We start from the raw sequence: 20657 nt of genomic DNA, 5'->3' as shown, positions 1-20657 counted from the left end.
AGAAGAAACTCGGAAGGAAAACATGTTTGAGAAAATGCAGGAAAGTTTTCCCAACCCGACTCGGTTCATTTGCCTCCTCCTGCTAAACAGCCGAGGAAGAGAAAATCGTTGGTGGAAAAAGCTGCGAACAAAAAAGCACTCGGAGAGCACAAACCTCCATCAAGGCCTTTAAAAAATTCCTGGACCCAAATGGTGATCCAGATCACCACCAAAATTAAATCAGTTCTTCTTTTTCACATTTCCAACAACTCCTGAAAATTTAATTGAAATCCGTCCATAACTTTTTGAGTTATCTTGAACACAAACAGATAAACAATGGTAAAAACATGACCTCCTTGGTAGAGGTAAGAAAAAAGCCTCGGATCACGCAAGGAGTGAACCCAGAGGGGTAGGAGCCAAGACGATGGAGGAGCCAAGACAAGGGAGGAGCCAAGACAGGGGGAGGAGCCAAGACAGGGGGAGGGGCCGAGACAGGGTGCTACTTTCAAATCTTGCTAGCTCTCCAGCATTACCTGCCCAGCTTTAAAGAGCTTGACAACAAATATCAGTGGTTTTCCAAATTCAACAACATGCAACTTTCAGAGACCACTGCAATGTGAAAATGATTCAAACCCCTAAATAGAAGTCCCTATAGGCCATAGGCGTCAAACTCCAGTCCTTGAGGGCCGATAACCAGGAGGTTTTATTCGTCTCCATGCTCCAACACACCTGAACGAAATCAATACACAGGTTGATAAGAAGCTGCTAGATCCATTTGATTTGAATTAATTAAAAATTAGGTCAGTTTGTTCTCGCAGACATGTTTGAAGACATTTCTCGACGCATTAGGCTGGCAGAAGTTTCTTTTTGCGGGGCTCCGAGAAGTATCGTGTGATTGGTCGGAGATTGGAAGTGGGCGTGGTTAACACGGAAAAGCATGAGGCGAACAGTTGCCACTTCCACATTTCTCCTGTTGCGGTTAAAACAGATTGTTTTGATAAAACAGCTGACGAGAAAGTACCAAGTAGCTTATGACAACATTGAATACATCAATAAGATGTTGCATATCTTCTATAAGTCTGTTGTGGAGAGTGCAGTCAGCTTTGCAGCATCTGCTGGGGTAGTAGCACCAGAACCAGAGACTTGAAGAGAATCAACAAACTGATCAAAAAGCTGGTTCTGTGCTGGGAGTAACTCTGGAGCGGATTGTCCAAAGAAGAATGCTGCACAAGCTGATGAAGATGATGGAGGATTCTTCACACCCTCTCCACAACACAGTGGAGAGGGTGTGCAGTGAGAGGCTTCTTCAGGTCCGATGTAAGACTGAAAGATACAGAAGGTCATTCCTGGCAGCAGCTATCAGCCTCCAGAACAAGACCTTCTGTAATGAACAATTATCTACTACGAGGACCAGGACTGATAAACATTGACATAAATTGGTGACTGAGATGTTGAATTGCAGATGCTGAGTCAGGAGAATTGTCCAAAACCTTCACAGGAGAGATCATTGCTTTGCATAAACACTGAAAACTATAGAAAAAGTTTGGTTTTGTAATACATGCTTCATAAGATCGGCCATGTTGGAATCTGGTGTGAAGAAGGATGAGCTGTGTAACTGGTTGCCATGGTGATAAAGAAGGTCCACATGAATGTGGGGGAAAGGCAACTCCTAGAAATACTGTCCTGATTCCCAGAAGCAGTCAAAGACTCAGAAATGACCCTTTTAAACCATGAAACTTTAAGCTGTATCAAAGAATGACTGAACTGAGGGTCAGCCGGATCAGCTGAACACACAGATCGAATTTCTATTATTCTGATGTTATTGGCAGGTTAAAAACTTCACTTCTTTACCTGAAGGAAAAAACCTGGGCTAAATGAACAATGGAACTCAATGAGAGTTTGGATGGGGGCACTGCATGCTCTGAAGTGAACTGAGAAAAAAATGATAAAGCTGACTGGAATGATGGTCCCATTGGGTTAAAGAACACAAAAATAGCTGCACTTTGACTTATGATTTATATCTGTACAGAAAAACAGGGAACGTGAAAGAAGTTTGAGTTTTCATGAATAATTCTGAAGGACAAATATTTAGGGTGAGTGACGTAACATACGTTCCCTTTTCATCAAAACCATAAAACTTATAGTGCTAGAAGTCTAACCCTCTGTGAGATGTTTAAACTTCCAATGAAGTTTCTACGTGAAAGTATGTCCAAGTTATACAGGTCTAACCTTTGTCACTCATTTTGGAAGATTATACACTACCAGTCATAAATTTGGGAACACTCTCCCATTAGATTTAATGGAGAAGTGTTCTCTGCAATGGACTGGTGAGGGTACCACCTGGACAGGTGGAATAAGTATGAGCAGTAGTCTTAATGTCTTCTACATTGATATCCAGAACAAATCTGGATCAATATGCACGTTTACCTTGGCTGCAAAACTGTTAAATGTCTTTGTGTTACAATAAAGTTTTCTTTAAAAAACAAAAAAACAAAAAACAACCCAACAACAAATGAGCTCATTTATATTTATAAACATTAAAAATCATTGCCTCACAGGGCCAAACAGAATAATTCACAACATTCATACTATTTACAGTTCGGCAAACATACAAAATAAATTTAAAAAAAAAAAAAAAAAAATCAATGGTTTTCAGTACATCCACATAAAGACAGGAATAACCCAGGAGGTAATGGAAAAATATATATTATTTCACACTGATATCCTGAAATAAATAATTACATGAGCTCATTGGTTTAATACTTCAGTACTGAATACTTCAGTTCTCAAATTAAGTTTTACAGTAAAGTATTTTATACTAAACTAGATTAAAAGATGAAAAGCAACATCAATTATATTAAAACCAGTGATTTTTCTAAAACAATAAAAATGTTCAGATGAAGCTCAGATTTAATCAGCTCCGATCATTTTGAAGGCACTTGGTGAAGATATTTGGCTGGATTAAAAACTCATATTGACATCCTCTCAGCACGCTTATTTCTTTAAGTTTCCTGTGATACCAGGATACATCTGAAGAGGATATAACTTGTATGAGCTCTTTTTTATAACTCTTTGTTTCAGTAAGTTAAAATAGTCACATGATATAAAGTTGTGGCTTTGCCAAGTCCATCAGTCGACATCTGCGCTCCGCTTGGCCTCCATGATTCATGTCAGCACATCTTCTTCATCTGCAAGAAGGACAGAGAAGTCGGCTCTTCCTTTTGCGCAAAGATCAAATCAGTACTAGTTCTTTATCTTTACTAAACGTATCACTGTAACCTTCCACCGTCAGGAATAACTAAAAACAGTTTAAACACAAACTTTTATGTGTAATGGATAGAATTGATGGAGTAAAATGGAACTATAATATTATATGATAAAAAGTAAGGTGCTTTTATTCATAATAATTGTAATATTATATGGTAAAAAGCAAGGTGCTTTCATTCATAATGGTAATTAGGAAAAAGGAGAAAAGATTCTTAAGCAACCACTCTTTTTAGAAATATTTGGTGAATGCTCTTATTACCAATCAAGTTATCTGTGTTCGACTACTTCGGTCATGTAATATAAAAACAGCTATGAAAAGGGTGCGTTAGCATAACATGTTAATTATGCCATGGCCAGATTATTGTTTTTATTGTTTAATTGAACACTGATTTCATAGAGTGTTTCCTTTAAAGTTTGTGTTTTGAGAGTTTTATCTGCTGATTGTCTCTCAATTGATGATGTCTGAGATAACGTAGGGGAAGCATGTTGCTCCCGCTTGTCCATTCCAAGACGGGACGTGACGGCAGCAACACCGTGTCTGTGTCTTTGTCGTTATTCCCCTTTACAGGTAAAATCTCTGTTTTATTTTAATCATTCTACATCTGTATTTATGTTCTCTATTATTCAAAAGATAAGTCGGAAGTGAAATCTGTCCACAGAACTAATTTCATCTAAGTTTGAACTGCTAGAATTTTCTTGCTAGCTGTATCGCGTCGAACAGGTCGTACCATGAGGGATATGACTGTATTTTCTGTGTGCAACGTTAGTTTTTTTAATTCAACCACTGTGATCTGTAATATAATATTGTTTAGTTAATAACGTGATGCTGACTTGAACAGTGAAAGTAATCAGGTTGTTTGTTCTGTTAGATGGGTTTTTCTATTAATGTCTGTTGTTCATGTAAAGATGTATTGCTGATATATGAGAGAAATACATTCCAAGACTGGACGTGACGGCAGCAACACCGTGTCTGTGTCTTTGTCATTATTCCCCTTTACAGGGGTGCAACATATGCAACTCTTTTAGTTTCTCACCTCAAGCGTGAAGATGCTGACGACGGGTTTGTGGTCACTGATGTTGTACTCCATGATGCTGGTGTAAAACTCCTGCGTGACCTTCACAGGGTACTTCTCTTCCTCTTGAAATTGTGCGATCTTCTCGTCTTCCGGACAGGGGCAGTTTCCATCTTGCTCGTCATGGGTCGGGACTTTGGGTCGTATCCGCCACAGAATCCTGTCGGTCCAGGCGGGCTTTCGCATCTTAATGCTGATCACATGGACACAAATAAAACATGTTAGACTATACAATGTTGAGACTAAAGATGGCCAATATTGACATTAAATGTAATATCAGAAATGATATTTATTTGTTTTTCCTTTTTCATTACGTAACTTTGACACAAGTACATATTCTATCTCAAACTCTTCAGCTATGTCTCTTCTAACTCAAAATGACAAAATAGAGATATTTTGTATAATTTTCCAGATATTTTTGTTTGTTTGGCACAACTCACTCCAAAAATATTGAAATCTACTGATATCCGTATCGGAAATTAAGAGCTGGACAAAATCGGTATATCGGACGTCGTTCAAAAAAAGTCAATATCGAACATCCCTGACTGAAACAACAGCTTGACTATATAATGCTGAGACAATGACTCATCATTTATTCAATCATTATCCCAACCACTTAGTCCGAATAAGGGCTGCGGGGAAGCTGGAGCCTATCCCAGCAGCCTTTGGGCAAAAGGCAGGGTACATCCTGGACAGCTCGCCAGTCCATTGCAGGGCCACACAGAGAAAAACAACCACTCACACCTTGGGGCAATTTAGAGTAACCAATCAACCTAACATGCATGTCTTTGGATGGTGGGAGGAAGCTGGAGTACCCAGAGAGAACATGCAAACCCCACCCCAGCCAAAGATCAAACCAGCAACCTTATTGCTGTGAGGCCACAGCGCTAACCACTATCCCACCGTGCAGCCTGAGACAATGACTCATGTAACAAAGGACTTGAAGGTTAAGAATGAAAAGAAAAAGCTGCGAGTGTGGAGTCTGCACGGCAACACTGGATCAGAAAAAGCATTTTAAGACTGAAACGAGTGAAAACGGTGGAGTGCAGTAAAGTTTGATCTCAGATGGGTGACCGTTTTGCCAGTGATGGTCTGGGGAGGGTCGCACAGACCTGCCAGGGGCAGCATCAGAGCATATGATGCTGCACTGGGACCTGGGTTCCTTCTGATGTAGGAGAAGGCTCGGCTTCATATTGCCAGAGTGTGTCAGCAGTTCCTGCATGGCGAAGGGTTTGATTCTGTGGTCGGCCCGTTCACCAGATCTGAATCCAACTCAGCAGCTCTGGGACATCATGTCTTATTCCTCCCACCATCATGTCCCATCAAGCTGCGTTTCCATTACATGTCGAATTGCGTTAAAACTAAATATTGCAATAAAAACCACTAATAGAAACACCTACATTTCTAAAGTAGTCTCAAATATCACTAAGAGGTTTTCAGGCTCTCATGAGGTGGTTTTTCAGACATTTTGAAATAGAAATATATCGCAAACTTGTAATGGAAACGCTATATTCGCATTTCCGTGTCCCCAGACGTGATGTAGGACGTCACGTGATCAGTTCATTTCCGGTAAAGATGCCGTGTGGAACATAAAACAGTGAATTTCAGAGTTTTGGAAAAGGAAATGCAGTAGAAAAGCTCTGAAAAGTCGTAGCAAATTCTCCGCAGCAAGTAGAAAACCAAAAATAACTCTACATGGCTACCTTGCATAAAGTGCACTTCAAATCTTGCGCGCGCGCGCGCACACACACACACACACACACACACACACACACACACACACACACACACACACACACACACACACACACACACACACACACACACACACACACACACACACACACACACACACACACACACACACACACACACACACACACACACACACACACACACACACACACCTTCCTTCTCATTCTGAGATGCCTCAGTAATTTTCATCGACGTTAAAGACCCATTATGTAACTTTCTAACCATAAAACTCTGATGTTTCAGACTTATTCGATGACATAGAGACATCTTTCATGTGGCTTTCCGGAGCCGCTGCTGTCCAGCAGCGTCCGAGGCCGAGAGACTGCACTATCGAATTTTTTTTTTATTTTTTTTTTTTTTTATAAATTCGGGGTTACTTTGGGATGTCGCAGCAGAGTTTTGCTTCACGCTAGAAAGCACACTGGCTGTTGAAAACACGAAACGTCGCTGATTCAGCAAAGAAACAAGAAGATTAAAAGAGAGAAAGAGACAAAACAAGAGAGAGCTAACAGGTCAGATCGGATGCAAGATGCTGAATAAGCAGTCACCAGGGGCCGCCTGATGGGGAAAATGGTCAAAGTTCTGCAGTGTGTCTGTAAGTCAACTTGCGATCTGATCTTTCCTCTTTTTTTCTGAATATGAATCTGAATTCAGACTTCAAGTCTGAAGCTAAACAGAGGTGATGGAGAGGACACACTGAAGACAAACAAAAGACTTAAAACCCCCAGCATGTCCTGTGTGATACCTGGAAACACTCACCTGGTGTCGTAGTTATCAGTGTTACAGTCAAACTTGTAGGAAGGCTGAAAATCCAGAGATCCTTCCTCAAAATCTTTCAGAAACTTTTTTCTGCATTTATTCTTCTCCTGCCGCAACTTCTCCTTTTTCATCATCATGATCAGCTGAAAAGAAGAACACACACGTTAACGTTTAGACTCATCCTGGCTGACTGGAGCAGGACTCATGGAGCTGAAAGAGGATCCAACCTGGTCGTGTCTCCAAAGCTCCTGGTAGTTTTTGTCCTTGATGTTTGTGGAGACGTCATGTCTGCTGATGTCATGGATCCGAAAGTTAAGATCTCCAAACCAGAACACGAACCTGGATACACGCCGAAGAACATGATTCAGAGGACTGAGCAGAATAAATATGCAGCTGATGTTGTTCAGGTGCATTTCTCACCTGTGGTCTGTTATTTTGGGAGCCTTCTTGCAGTTAAACGTCTGCCGCTTCACGATGTATTTAAACTCATCCACTCTTTTAGCAACATAGTCCATATGAGCGGCTAAGTGGCAGTTGAGGAAACAGAGTGTGTGTCCGTAGAAAGACAGACGAACTGAGACACCACCTTTGTTACCCTGAGGACCAAACAGGAAGAGATCAGAAAGTGAGTGTGTTTAAGCTTTAAACTCTGAGAATCTGGAAAAATAAGTCACTTCTGCTTCTGTGGCTTCAATAGGATGACATTTTTCGCTTCTATTCTATTGCGCTTCTTACTTTTTATATAAAAATTTAAAGCTATTTACTGTTATTAGAGCCATGTTGGCCACATTGCTGTGGCTTGTTCAAGTATATTAAAATCAAATGTCACTTTATTGCTATTATTGATAGGAGCCTGGGAATGGAAAAAAATCCCATCCATCTCCACCAACAGACTACAGTTTCCCTAACATCTCACATCATAAAGGTCCCGCAGAGAGTGTTATTGGTCCACCTGAATGAGCAGACGACCACCTCTCAGTTTGCTTGTCATAATGGGCTTGGGGCAGCCTAATATCATTTTAATTTCATAAACGGAGCTAACCAGTGTGTTAAATATAAAGAGAAATGGCACATCTGAGGATTATCAATTTAAATGACTGATTAATAATATAAACTACAATTTAATTCTAAATAAATAACTGTTAAAATAAAATTAGATAAAATTGAATAAAATATGATGTATAATATGAGATAAAATCAAGAACAATGATAAAATAAATAAGTTATTGACAAGTGTTAAGTAAAATAAAAAAGTTATTTCAAATACATGAATAATAAAAGACTAAATAATTAGATCAGATAAATAAAAACTGATTAAAAAAAGAAAATGAAATAATAAAACTGTTAAATTAATTCTAAATAAATTGAATATTAAACAAACAAAAAAATGTAATGAAAACAAACAAATGAAAAAAGAAGGAAAACCCAAACTAAAACTAGTTCTTTAATCAAAACACACACAGTGTGTGTGTTATTTCTCACCCAGAAACCACAGAGGCCTGTTCGTGTGTATGTAGCCTCGATGTCTCTGATGAAAGGGATGTGCTCCAGTTTGGAGAAGAACAGCAGCAGCAGACCCTGCATTCTTATGGACGACAGCTGAAACACACACACATGCTGAACAAAGCTGGAACAAAAACACACACACACACACACACAGCAACTGAGAGACTGAACTGCTCTGAACCTGACTTCATAATATTCTTCATACAGGTGCCTCTTTTTAAATCACTGTATTGTGGGATTCTCTGTTTTTACTCTGATGTCCACAGAATACCTGCTGCAGTGTGTGTGTGTGTGTGTGTGTGTGTGTGTGTGTGAGAGAGAGAGAGAGATAATACGTACCAATTCACACTGCAGTTCCTTCAAGGCAGAAGTAAACTGTGTACTCCAATTGTCCCCATATATCATGTCTGACACAAATCTCGCTGGCCTCGAGTACACTTCCTGCAAGCTAAACACCCAAAGGTTAACACCCACAGTCAGGTCAGTATCCTCCGATATCAACACATTACTGAGATCAGAAATCCCTTTTACCCAATGACGTAGAGGTCGGGCCTTCTTCGCGAGTTGAGGTGAAGAAGTGGCGTCACGTCATCGGGAGGAGCCCTCGTGGCCACGTTCCACGTCACCATGTGAAGCCTGTGAACAACATCCACCTTTAAAACCTTTGTGTGCAACAAGAGCGGGGCCAAAGGTGCTGGGTTAGGCGGTATGGGTCGCCCAAATCTGACTCTGCAACCTCGACAAACACGTTTTGACCAGATTTAGAGCAAACTGACCTTTACCTGTATAAACCTCAGGTGCCAAAGTGCAAGTGAAGGCAGCATGTATTGTATTTCTATACGACGCTCTGCGTCAGCACTGCTGCAACACGTACGCAGCATCATCCACCACCTGCCTACCAGCTGATAGTATGTCTGTGCTGACTGTTTACATCTTCAGTAGAGGATGTTAAAATCACCAGCAAACATTGTCATCGCAAACTCTCCACACTGTCACTGGTCTGTAGTGATCCAGACTTAGTCCACCCCCGGGGGCCGCCTTCTAGCACCTACAGCATGTCCTTACCTTGGAATTCTTTCAGAAAACTGACTCTTGATCCTCACAATACATCACATGCGCCTTCAGTAAGTCCTACTAATACCACCAACACCGTGACTGTCAGGGTGTGGGAAAAGGAACATGTGATGACATCCTAGAGTCTGTGTGGACTGCATTCGCTTGCCAATAGTTTAGAGCACAGGTGTCAAACTCCAGTCCCCGAGGGCCGGTATCCTGCAGCGTTTGTTGTCTCCATGCTCCAACACACCTGACTGAAATCAATACACAGCTTGATAAGAAGCTGCTGGATCCATTTGATTTGAATCAGGTGTGTTGGTAGAGGGAAACAACAAAAACCTGCCGGATACCGACCCTTGAGGACTGCTTTGACAACCCTGGTTTAGCTGAAAACCTCAGAGCTTTACCATCAAATTGGCCCTCAACAATTTGGAGCCCGAGGCCAGATTTTAGCTGGCGCCCACTAGTGGAGAAAATGATGCTGCAGATGGAGGTGAAATATTTCTAAAGTGTGTCGGACGCGAGAAAACGGTGTAAACTAAGAACATGTGTCATAGTGTAAAAATATGACTTATGGCATGTATACTGTAACTTATGAATGATATGGGAAAGTTTAACATGAATAATTAACCAAAATACACTTTAATTGCAGATCTGAACTTCTAACATGGACTGTGACAGAACAAAACAAAGATTTACTTATAAAGAAGATGGAAAACTGATAACATCTTTACTGATGCAGCAGTAGGGAAAACACATCCAACAGGTTTATAGAACACCTGAACAGGCTTAATGTCCAAATATCCCTGATTAATTTAACTTGAGAGAAACATTTATTTAAATTATTATAAACAAGGTTATTAGTCCCAAATAGGCAAGTTTATGCTGCTCCAACAACAGTGATGAGATCCAGAAACTATTTATCTTGTTACGTTATGTACTTTTATCGTTTTCTTCCTCTTTCTTATGTTCCTTTCCTGGAGTAGGACTCTTTCATCCTTTTACACATTCCTCACAGAGGACATGTAGTGGCACTTAGTTTTTCTTCTTTACCTCCACTTTGAAGTCAGTCTAGCAACTTTGTATTTGAAATGCGAATAGACCAGTTCTTCTTATTTTTAGTTTTCATAAGAACTATGTAACAAAACAGGATTGCACGGTCAAAAAACTACATTGGTTCTAACGTCTCTGTCTTCTATCTGACTAATCAGCAACTTCCCAGTGACGTATGGTGACTTAAGAAACGTAAAATTATGCATTTTTAGCAAATATTAACTTTCAGAACTCAAAATCCTTTTTTATGTTTTTATCTTTCCTTTGAATTAAATTATAAGATGTACATGGAGAGAAATTTGTCTCTTTATTATCCAATCAAAAAAGTTAAATTTGAAACCAAAAATTATTTTTGAGAAAAAAAAAGGGGGGGGGGGGGGGGGATATCAAATATTTTTGTAGAGATAGAAACAAATTAGGTTCCAATTAAAGATATATATATTTGAGAATGCATACTTCTGCACACACACACTACCCCCCCCCCCACACACACACGCACATTCAATCCCCCCTCCCGTCTCCCCCCTGCCTTTCCTTCTGACACACACACAACCTGTACAGGCCTGACTCTCAGCAGCAAGTTTACATGATAGTAACACTCATTAACTTCATGTGGAAATGCGCGGTACTCGTCTGGAGAACCGCTGCAGGACAGCGAGAGAGAAATGGGTGAAACGCAGAAGGTGTAGCGACAAAGCCAGGTGAAACCAACCAATAGAAACTCTGCTCTCATTCACCAGCGCAGGCCCCGCCCATCAAATGCAGTTAAATTCGCAACCAAAACTGTAGAAGTTGCAAGCAAAGAGGACTGATTTGCAAACAAAACTTTATAACTTGTAACCAAATGTTTTTAACTGTAAAGAGAAGAGGACTTATTTTTATGCACAATGGTTGTAATTTCTGACTTACAAACATTAGTTTTGATTGAAGAAAACTGTAGTTTTGATTGAAGTTGGAGAAGTATGCTTTCTCAAATATATATATTTTTTTAATTGGAACCTAATTTGTTTCTATCCCTACAAAACAATTTGATTCTCACACTTTTTTTTTTTTTGCTCTCAAAAATCATTTTTGGTTTGAAATCTAACTTTTTTGATTGAATAATAAAGACAAACATTTCTCTCCATAGATGTGAAATAATGAATTTGACTTCAACAGGACAGGTGGACTCCTGTGTCCTGTGTCATGTAAAGTATGTAAATGGTCCAACCTGAAGCTGTCTTCCGTCAAACTGGGCTCAGACTGGGACTCAGGCAGCTCCTGGTTGTACTCCATCGTCTCAACACCTGACAGGAACATAAAACAGCAACAACATGAACAGCTGACACCTGTAACTCACCAACACACAACCACACAGCGTCCATCCAGCCATTTTTTCTCCGCTTCTCAGGTGTCGCTCCCCCCGCCACATACCGGCAGCACGTCACCAGGAAACGCAGCTCGACTAGAAAACTTCGTCTTTTGGTTCAGCTCTTTCTTCGCCACCAGCTACCACTTTCAAACTCCATCCTTCCCCTACTTCTGAACAAGACCTCGAGGTCTTTGAACCGCTTCCTTTGGGTTAGGACCTCATTCCCGACCTGCAGAGGACCTGCACCACGCAGCGTGTCTCACCTGGCAGCCATTGCGTCGCTACACTGTCATTGTACAGGTAATGAGAAGACCCTTTTAAACCCGGACTGGGGGACATGATCTGGCCTACCTGGCGGGTTTCTGAAGAGCTCTTGGTTTGCAGTTTGCACCGCAGCAGAAAGTGTACAGTAGTCCGGATGTGTGTTTCTGTGTGTAGCTGCAGGAGGCGCTTGTTCTGTTGCTCCGCTGCGAGGAGGAGTCTGTCCATCTGATAACACACACTCCACCTGATCGCGCTTTTATGTGACCCGCACGCGCCCACGTGCCACACTTAGACTGAAAATATGCAACACTGATTCCACGGAAATGAGTCTCTCTGCCCTGAAACCAAACCATCCTAGATTCTTTCTTTCTTTTCTTTCCGGAGACGTGAAGAAGCCTCTGACTGAACGCTGTTCCACAAGACCAGTGGTTCTTCATTTTCCTTTCCTCAGCCATGCTTTATGCTTTCGTTAAACTCTTGTCATGAATGATACGATCTGGCTGAGTTTGTAACTGTCTCCATAAAACACACAACTTTATTTATGTTTTTTAACCCTTTAACTTTAACACTAACAAAAAGGCCAAAGAAAAATATTTATATGTTTTTCTGTTTGTTTTGTAAATTAATACATGTTTTCTTTTTTTTTTAAGCAAATGGTTGAGATGTGAAAAAGAATTTAATAAGAATAAGAATAAAATGGTTGAAATGTGAAAGAGTAGCGTTATAACAAACACTTAGTTGGGTTTTATGTACCCAGTTGGTAGAGATGCTCTGGCAGGGTTATTTCCGCAATGTTTTAAAGAAATGTGTCAAATGTACCACTACTGAATGGTAGACCAGGACATTAAAGGGTTAAGATGGGGGTTTGGTGGTTAGCACTGCAGCGTCACAGCAAGCAGCTTGATGGTTTGTTTGAAGTCAAAGCTGACTTTCTTGCATCAACGCATAGCGGTGATATGGTGTTCACTTTCATTTTCATTCCTGTTAAACCTGAAACACACATGACCAGGAGCTGTGATGCAGAACAACTTGTCCATCCATGTTTTACTTCCGGTTTGGACTACAGTCATTTCTGATCATAGTTTTGTCCCAAAAATGTGTGGAAAGTTTCCAAAATGTCCAATCCACAATAAAACTTCAAATACATGTCCTTATATAAAACTCTTAGCGACCAAGATCTACTGGATGTCAGGTCGCAGCGTTCCACATGTTCTCAACAGAACTCCATTCTCAGACTGCAGGATTACTTGTGGTTCCTACAGGTTCTAGCAGTAGAATGGGAGGTAGAACCATCAGTAATCAGACCCAGTGCAACCAGATCCCAGTTTGACTTCAGGAAGCAGAGACGTCTTTCCTCTCAGATTAGGCTTCAAACTTTCCTTCTGATAAATATTATAATATTTAATATTTATATGACCCTGATCCATCCCTTGAGGCTGCTGGGCGATGTCCCATGATGCCAAGGGCGTAGCCATCATTTTAGAAGTGAGGGGGACAAGTTGCTTAGATCTATAGAATGATTTGTCATCCTCTCGCATTCAATCAATCAATCAAAACCTTATTTGTAGAGCACTTTCACATACCACCAGGTAACCAAAGTGTTGTACAGGTAAAATAAAATAAATCAACATTAATAGCATAAAAATAGAAACAGTTGAAAGACAATAAAATAGTTGAAAAGACAGAAAAGATCTTGTAGTTCTGCTCTCTCGAGTTAAAAGCCAACGTTAAAAGATGAGTTTTTAAAAGAGACTTCATTGATCATTTTTGTGTGACTTTGTTGTCAGCAAATTGAAGTATGGAAAGAATAAAATATTTAATAAAAATATTTCATTCATTCAGATCTACCTGTTACTTTAGTGTTCTCTTCATTTTTTTGAGCAGTGTCTTTTACTAATACGGTCTTTGTGAACAATGTTGCAAACGGCCTGTCATACTTTCTTCTTGCGGTTGTTCTTTATGCAGCACTCCTCTGTACTCGCAACCTTCCCTGATAGTATTTCTGTTTGTGTTTTTGTACATGAAGTACCTGTTGGCCACCATTGTGTACAAATAAATCTGAAGTGAAATAAATTCAGTTTCTGAAGTTTGGGCTCTGTGGTGGACTGGCCACCTGTCCAGGGGCCTCATTTATCAAACTGTGCGTAGCAACGCTGACTACAGGTGGCGTACGTATGGAAAACAGGAAATGTGGCGCAAAAAAACTTTACGATTTACAAAGCGGTGCGCACGCACGTCCCATGCCTGTTTCGCTTCATAAATCAGGATCAATACTAAACGTTGCACACGTGAGGAAACATCTGAGGAATTTTTTGGAAAATTGGGTAGAAATTCTAATTGATAAGGTTGTAAAATGTAAAAATATTTTATCTGGTGGAGACGGGATGGACATCATCACCACCAGAAAGGCAGAGGAGGTCAGCAGAGGACAGATGCTGTCTGATGCATCAGACCACAGGACTTATCCCGAAAGTAAAAATAAAGTGTTCAGACAATAAAATGTAGGGAGAAAGTGCATCTTGGTCCACAGGAGGAGGAAGGGGGGGGGGGGCTGTTGCCCACTCCCACAGATTAGAAGCTGGCGGGGGAAATGAACGAGTCCAGAGATAAGCTGCAACAAAATGCTCCAAATGATGCTGAAAGTGGTTCATTCCTTTGTTTCATATTATAAAATGAACGTACATAAATGAGACATCTCTGACTCCAGTTTATTTACTGGGAACATACTGGTGTTCCTGTGTGTCCCAGCTGGGTTGCAGCGCTGCAGATGTGGTCGGAGAGGGGGGGGGCAGTGGTTCCACCTTGTGTCCTAGCTGCGGTGTCCTCGCAGAGGAACCAATAATTCCCATCAAGGAGGAGGAGCAGGAGATGGAGAGAAATAAACACCACCCTGACAGAAATTACACTAAAGATAAACTTGTGAAAAAAAATCAGAATTCTCCACCTCTGATGTGTTGCATCACTTCTAGACGTAAAGCAGCAGCGTTTGGTTCCAATGTGAGAAGATGATTGACAACACAATCATTCAGATTGGATGATTGTTCAGGTGAACGCAGGTGAAGCGCTGACATCATTTAGTACCATGTTATGTAGCGCCTCCACTATCTGCACACTTCTGCCGCTGTACAACAGGTTTCCTCCTGGGCATGGAGGCACCTCCACCTGCCTGATGGCCGCTACACCATGGCGTGTCTGGTTGTGGAGAACATAGTTCTGTTACTCTGCGCTCTGGGTTGGGAAAAGAAGTGATCAGCCCCGACTTGTCAGTCACTTCCCTTTGGAAAGTGCCGGCTCGACTCCAGAGTCTCCATGCGCCATGTTTATCCGCAGGGACAGATAAGCCACTGTGCGCCTTTACGCATTCGGGTACATTTAATATCCAACCATCACTATATGTTCTGTATCTGCATGTCGGGGAACCACCCTGATCAGTCTGATGATGGCCAACCACGTCATTTTATGCAATTATTCATTTAGAGTTTTATTAGGTAGCTTCTGTACGACTTATTAACTGTGTGAAATGGATTCTATAAAATGTAGAACGGCTTCGTTTAAGAACAGATTTTAGTGGTTGATGTTTTACGTGGTGGAGGAACAATATCAAATACGCATTTTCTTTTTTTTTTCCATTTTCTTTTTTGGAAAAGCCTGTTAATGTAAAACATTCTGTGTAAAAGTTTGTATTTGATTGGGAACAAATGTCTCAAATTTCACACCGTTTCTTTGGTTTTATTTTCTGCCTTTGGTGTCGCCATGGAGGTAGGGACATTTTACCGCCAAGTCTGTTTTGATAAATCCCAAAAGTTGACTATAGTTGGCTACGCCAGCTTCTTAAATGAGGCCCCTAGTGTACTCCAGCTCTCACCAGGATGGATGGATGAAGTTCAAGGGCCTCATTTACGAAGCTGTCGTAATTCAGTTAAATGCTAAGCTAAAAAGGTGTGTCTTGAGCCTCTTCTTAAAAACATCAACAGTCTCCGCGGCCCTGACGCTCTCTGGCAGGCTGTTCCACAGTCTGGGACCATAACAATGGAAAGAGGTCTCACCGGATGTCTTAGTTCTGACTTTAGGAACCACTAAAAGGCCAGTACCAAAGGACCTCAGGGTCCGCGAAGGCTCATAATTAAAAAGAAGGAGAGATAAATAAGAAGGCCCAAGACCATTAAGACATTAATAAACAAGTAAAAGAATCTTAAAATTAATCCTGAAGCGCACAGGAAGCCAATGCAGCGATTTTAAAACTGGTGTTCCCGCCCTCTGGTCCTCGTCAGAACTCGTGCTGCTGAATTCTGTTGTAATTGTAGGCTGGAAAGAGACTTTTTAGGAAGACCAGAGAGCAGGGCATTACAGTAATCTAATCTACTGGAAATAAAAGCATGCATCAGCACCTCTGGTCTGGCAAGAGAGAGATATGGGCGGACTCTGGCAAAGTTTTTTAGATGATAAAAACATGCTTTTGTTACATGTTTTTTTTTTTATGTGTGGAATAAAATCCAGCTCAGAGTCAAGAAGAAGACCCAAATTTCTCACACACTGGGAGGGATTAAAATGTTGTCATTTTGATAAAAGGATCTCTCTCTTGCCTTCAGGACCAATAATTAAGACTTGTTTTGTCCTGGTTGAGCTGTAAAAAGTTTGCTGCCATCCATGACTTTATATCTGAAATACAGTTTAAAAGAACATTAAATGGCTCTAAGTCATCAGGGGACACGGCGATGTAAAGCTGTGTATCATCGGCATAGCTGTGAAAATCAACGCCGTGTCTCCTGATGACGTCCCCAAGTGGGGAATCCGTGGTAAAATTGATCCTTGGGGAACCCCACATTTTATTTCACAGGTTTGTGAGGAGCATGTATCAATACTTACAAAAACTTGTCGATCCGAGAGGTAGGAATAAAACCACTTAAGAGCAGTTCCTGAGAGGTCCACCAGACTTCTGAGTCTATTTAGTAAAATCTGATGATCTATTGTATCGAATGCGGTGCTAAGATCCAGTTGAACAAGAACAGAAAGTTTCTGTGAGTCCGGGCTAGATCTAAGGTCACTAACAATCTTTAAGAGGGCCATCTCCGTACTGTGGTTAGTCCTAAAACCAGATTGATATTTTTCTAAAATGTTGTGTTTATTCAAGTGATGCAACACATCAGAGGTGGAGAATTCTCATTTATTCACAAGTTTATCTTTAGTGTCATTTCTGTTTGGGTGGTGTTTATTTCTCTCCATCTCCTGCACCTCCTCCTTGATGGCAGTTATTGTGTCCTCTGCGAGGACACCACAGCTAGGGCACAAGGTGGAACCACTGCCCCCCCCCCAATCAGGAGGTTTTCTCTCCTGATTCTGGTTCCGATGGAGGGTTTCCCTCCTGCTTCTGGTTCTGATGGAGGTTTTCAGTTCTGGTTCGAGTTTTGATGGTGGTTTTCACACCTGGTTCTGGTCCCGATGGAGGTTTTCTCTCCTGATTCTGGTTCCGATGGAGGTTTTCCTTCATGGTTTTAGTTCAGATAGAGGTTTTCCCTCCTGATTCTGGTTCCAATGGAGGGTTTCCCTCCTGCTTCTGGTTCTGATGGAGGTTTTCAGTTCTGGTTCTAGTTTTGATGGTGGTTTTCACACCTGGTTCTGGTCCCGATGGAGGTTTTCTCTCCTGATTCTGGCTCTAATGGAGGTTTTCACTTCTGGTTTTAGTTTTGATGGTGGTTTTACCACCTGGTTCTGGTCCCAATGGAGGTTTTCCATCCTGATTCTGGTTCCGATGGAGGTTTTCCTTTATGGTTTTAGTTCAGATGGAGGTTTTCCCTCCTGATTCTGGTTCCGATGGAGGTTTTCCTTCATGGTTTTAGTTCAGATGGAGGTTTTCCCTCCTGATTCTGGTTCCAATGGAGGTTTTCCCGCCTGCTTCTGGTTCTGATGGAGGTTTTCAGTTCTGGTTCGAGTTTTGATGGTGGTTTTACCACCTGGTTCTGGTCCCAATGGATGTTTTCCATCCTGATTCTGGTTCCGATGGAGGTTTTCCTTTATGGTTTTAGTTCAGATGGAGGTTTTCCCTCCTGATTCTGATTCCGATGGAGGTTTTCCTTCATGGTTTTAGTTCAGATAGAGGTTTTCCCTCCTGATTCTGGTTCCAATGGAGGGTTTCCCTCCTGCTTCTGGTTCTGATGGAGGTTTTCAGTTCTGGTTCTAGTTTTGATGGTGGTTTTCACACCTGGTTCTGGTCCCGATGGAGGTTTTCTCTCCTGATTCTGGCTCTAATGGAGGTTTTCACTTCTGGTTCTAGTTTTGATGGTGGTTTTACCACCTGGTTCTGGTCCCGATGGAGGTTTTCCATCCTGATTCTGGTTCCGATGGAGGTTTTCCTTTATGGTTTTAGTTCAGATGGAGGTTTTCCCTCCTGATTCTGGTCCCGATGGAGGTTTCCCCTCCTGATTCTGGTTCTGATGGAGGTTTTCTTTCCTGGTTCTAGTTCTGATGGAGGTTTTCCTTCCTGGTTCCAGTTCTGATGGAGGTTTTCCCTCCTGATTCTGATGGAGGTTTTCCTTCCTGGTTCTAGTTTTGATGGTGGTTTTACCACCTGGTTTTGGTCTTGATGGTTTTCCCTTCTGGTCGTGAATTATTTTGGGCTTATGTCTTTTCTGGAAATTTTTCTTTAAAAAAAGTGTTTTTCTCCCAACTTGTATCTGTACCAGTGTTGCTGCTGCTCTTCGTGCCATCAGGTAGGTGTGTTTCAGACTGTAAAACATGCCGTTCATGCTGAATGTTTTGTGTTTGTCAGGATGGAGGTAAAGAGTGAAAAGTGGACGTTTACCAGAGAACACAGCTGCAAACACACACACTGATAATACACACACAGTGATCCTTTGTATTTATTCAAACACTGAACAGCCAACACAGAGGAAGAGATAGCAGCCACATGTAAACCAGCAGCTTTACAGTAAGAGGTGTGTGTGTGTGTGTGTATGTGTGTGTGTGTGTTTTATGTCTGCCGTATTCATAGATCAGAGCTCAGCGTTGATCGGGATGGAAACATGCATCATTTTGACAGCCAGAACATGTCATGTACTCCACTGTACAAAGATTTGGTACCAACACATTCTTTTTACAAAAGTCATCTTTTATGAAGTCACACGGTCTAGAAGTTTGAGTCTCCATCTGTGCAGACCGTTCGGTACTGTGATGAGCTGAGCGGATTCTGGCTTTTCATCAGGAAACTCACCTGTGAGGAGTCCAACCGCAGAGGCGCTTCTGGTTCCAGCAGAGAAAGCTCTCAGATCAGTTTATTTGACAGTGAAGAGCAGGAAAAGAAGGGAAATTTCTCTTTATTTCTATTCTTTCCTTTTTGTGTCCATTGTTCGAAGAGATCTCCTTGCTTCTGTGTCTCTGCAGCACAGCAGAATGTGGATGGAAACGTGATGATCTGAGGTTTGATGCTGCACTGTGCTGCAAATCCTGAGAAAAAACACCCATCAATCTACCTTCTTCTCTTTGTTTTAAAAAGTTGGCAAATCTTAAAAACCGTACAAACACTCACAGTAACAAGAGACCGATGCAGGCAAACAATACAAGAGTCAAGACTGTAAAACACTGAGCGCTTCTCTCTGTGGCCACCAGAGGGCAGCAACGCAGCACATACCACTTTCCAACACAGAGGAAACACGTGACTTGATCCCAGGTCAGTTTAAGTTTGGTCTTTTCTTGGTTTACCTCACGGAAATGTCTTTTTTGTGTTTTTTGTGTTTTTTTTTTTTAAACTTGATGCTTGGAAGGCGAGAAACAGATAAAGAAAATTGTGAAGTAAAAAGCAAAGCACTTATGAATCCCACACATCATGTTTTTGAAATATCTGCTAAATCGGCTAAATAGAAAAATAGATGCTTTCAAAACAAATTTAAACATAGAAAAATATTCATAATCAGATGATATATCTACACAATAAGTGGTCATGTGACCATTTCGTTGTTGATCAGCACAGCCTTTGTCACTGATGGACAATGGACAAACACCCACTGCAAAGAAGTTGGGATGCTGTGTTAAATGTTAACAAAAGCAGAAAGTGATCTCACACATAAATATTTTATCCACAATAGGGTAAAAAACTAAAAGAAAAATCTTTAAATGAACAATGTAATGCCATATTTCAGAAATTTTGGGATGGAGCAACAAAAGGCAGCTAAACGCAAACAGCTGGAGGATGTTGCAGCTTGTTATCAGCAGCTCAGTAACATGACTGGGTGGAAACCCGAAGCTGCAGTAAACCGGCAGAATCTGAGGACATCTCTGGAGATCACGAGTGGCAGCTGGTGATTTTGGGGTCCTCAGGCAGAACTGCTTCAACCCTACAAAGCCATCTGTATCATATTTTATACAAACTTGACTTAAAGCTCTGATCAACACCATATAATTCTGGTCTCCTGCCCCCTGGCGAATAACAGATAGCAGAAGATTACACTACAATAATGACAATATCTGAATAATAATACAAAAAAATAAATAGTCAAAAATCTTTTTCCATATTCTTTTAAAGGACCAAATAAAGATAAAAAATGGACTTTTCTGCCAAGTTGTTCTAAGGTTGGGCTTAAAAGGGTTAAAACCAGATATGA

At 41.1% G+C, this 20657-nt stretch overlaps 1 protein-coding gene across 1 annotated transcript; it reads right to left on the bottom strand.

The window, feature by feature from the left end:
* Window positions 1–3149: 3149 nt before the first annotated feature.
* On the bottom strand, window positions 3150–12138 carry LOC306760691 (phosphatidylinositol 4,5-bisphosphate 5-phosphatase A-like; the record flags this gene model as incomplete). The annotated part of the gene is made up of 10 exons (XM_079246655.1): window positions 3150–3167; window positions 4281–4512; window positions 6834–6976; window positions 7061–7172; window positions 7254–7429; window positions 8316–8432; window positions 8679–8787; window positions 8871–8975; window positions 11659–11734; window positions 12063–12138. 10 exons carry the CDS (start codon window positions 12136–12138, stop codon window positions 3150–3152), a joined length of 1164 nt encoding a protein of 387 aa, XP_079102781.1.
* Window positions 12139–20657: the final 8519 nt, after the last annotated feature.

Source organism: Telmatherina bonti, assembly GCF_933228915.1.
Source record: "Telmatherina bonti genome assembly, chromosome: 9".
In the NCBI taxonomy this organism is placed as follows: domain Eukaryota; kingdom Metazoa; phylum Chordata; class Actinopteri; order Atheriniformes; family Telmatherinidae; genus Telmatherina; species Telmatherina bonti.
Note: the sequence above shows the minus strand (reverse complement) of the source record. Positions and strands in the feature narration are given on the sequence as shown.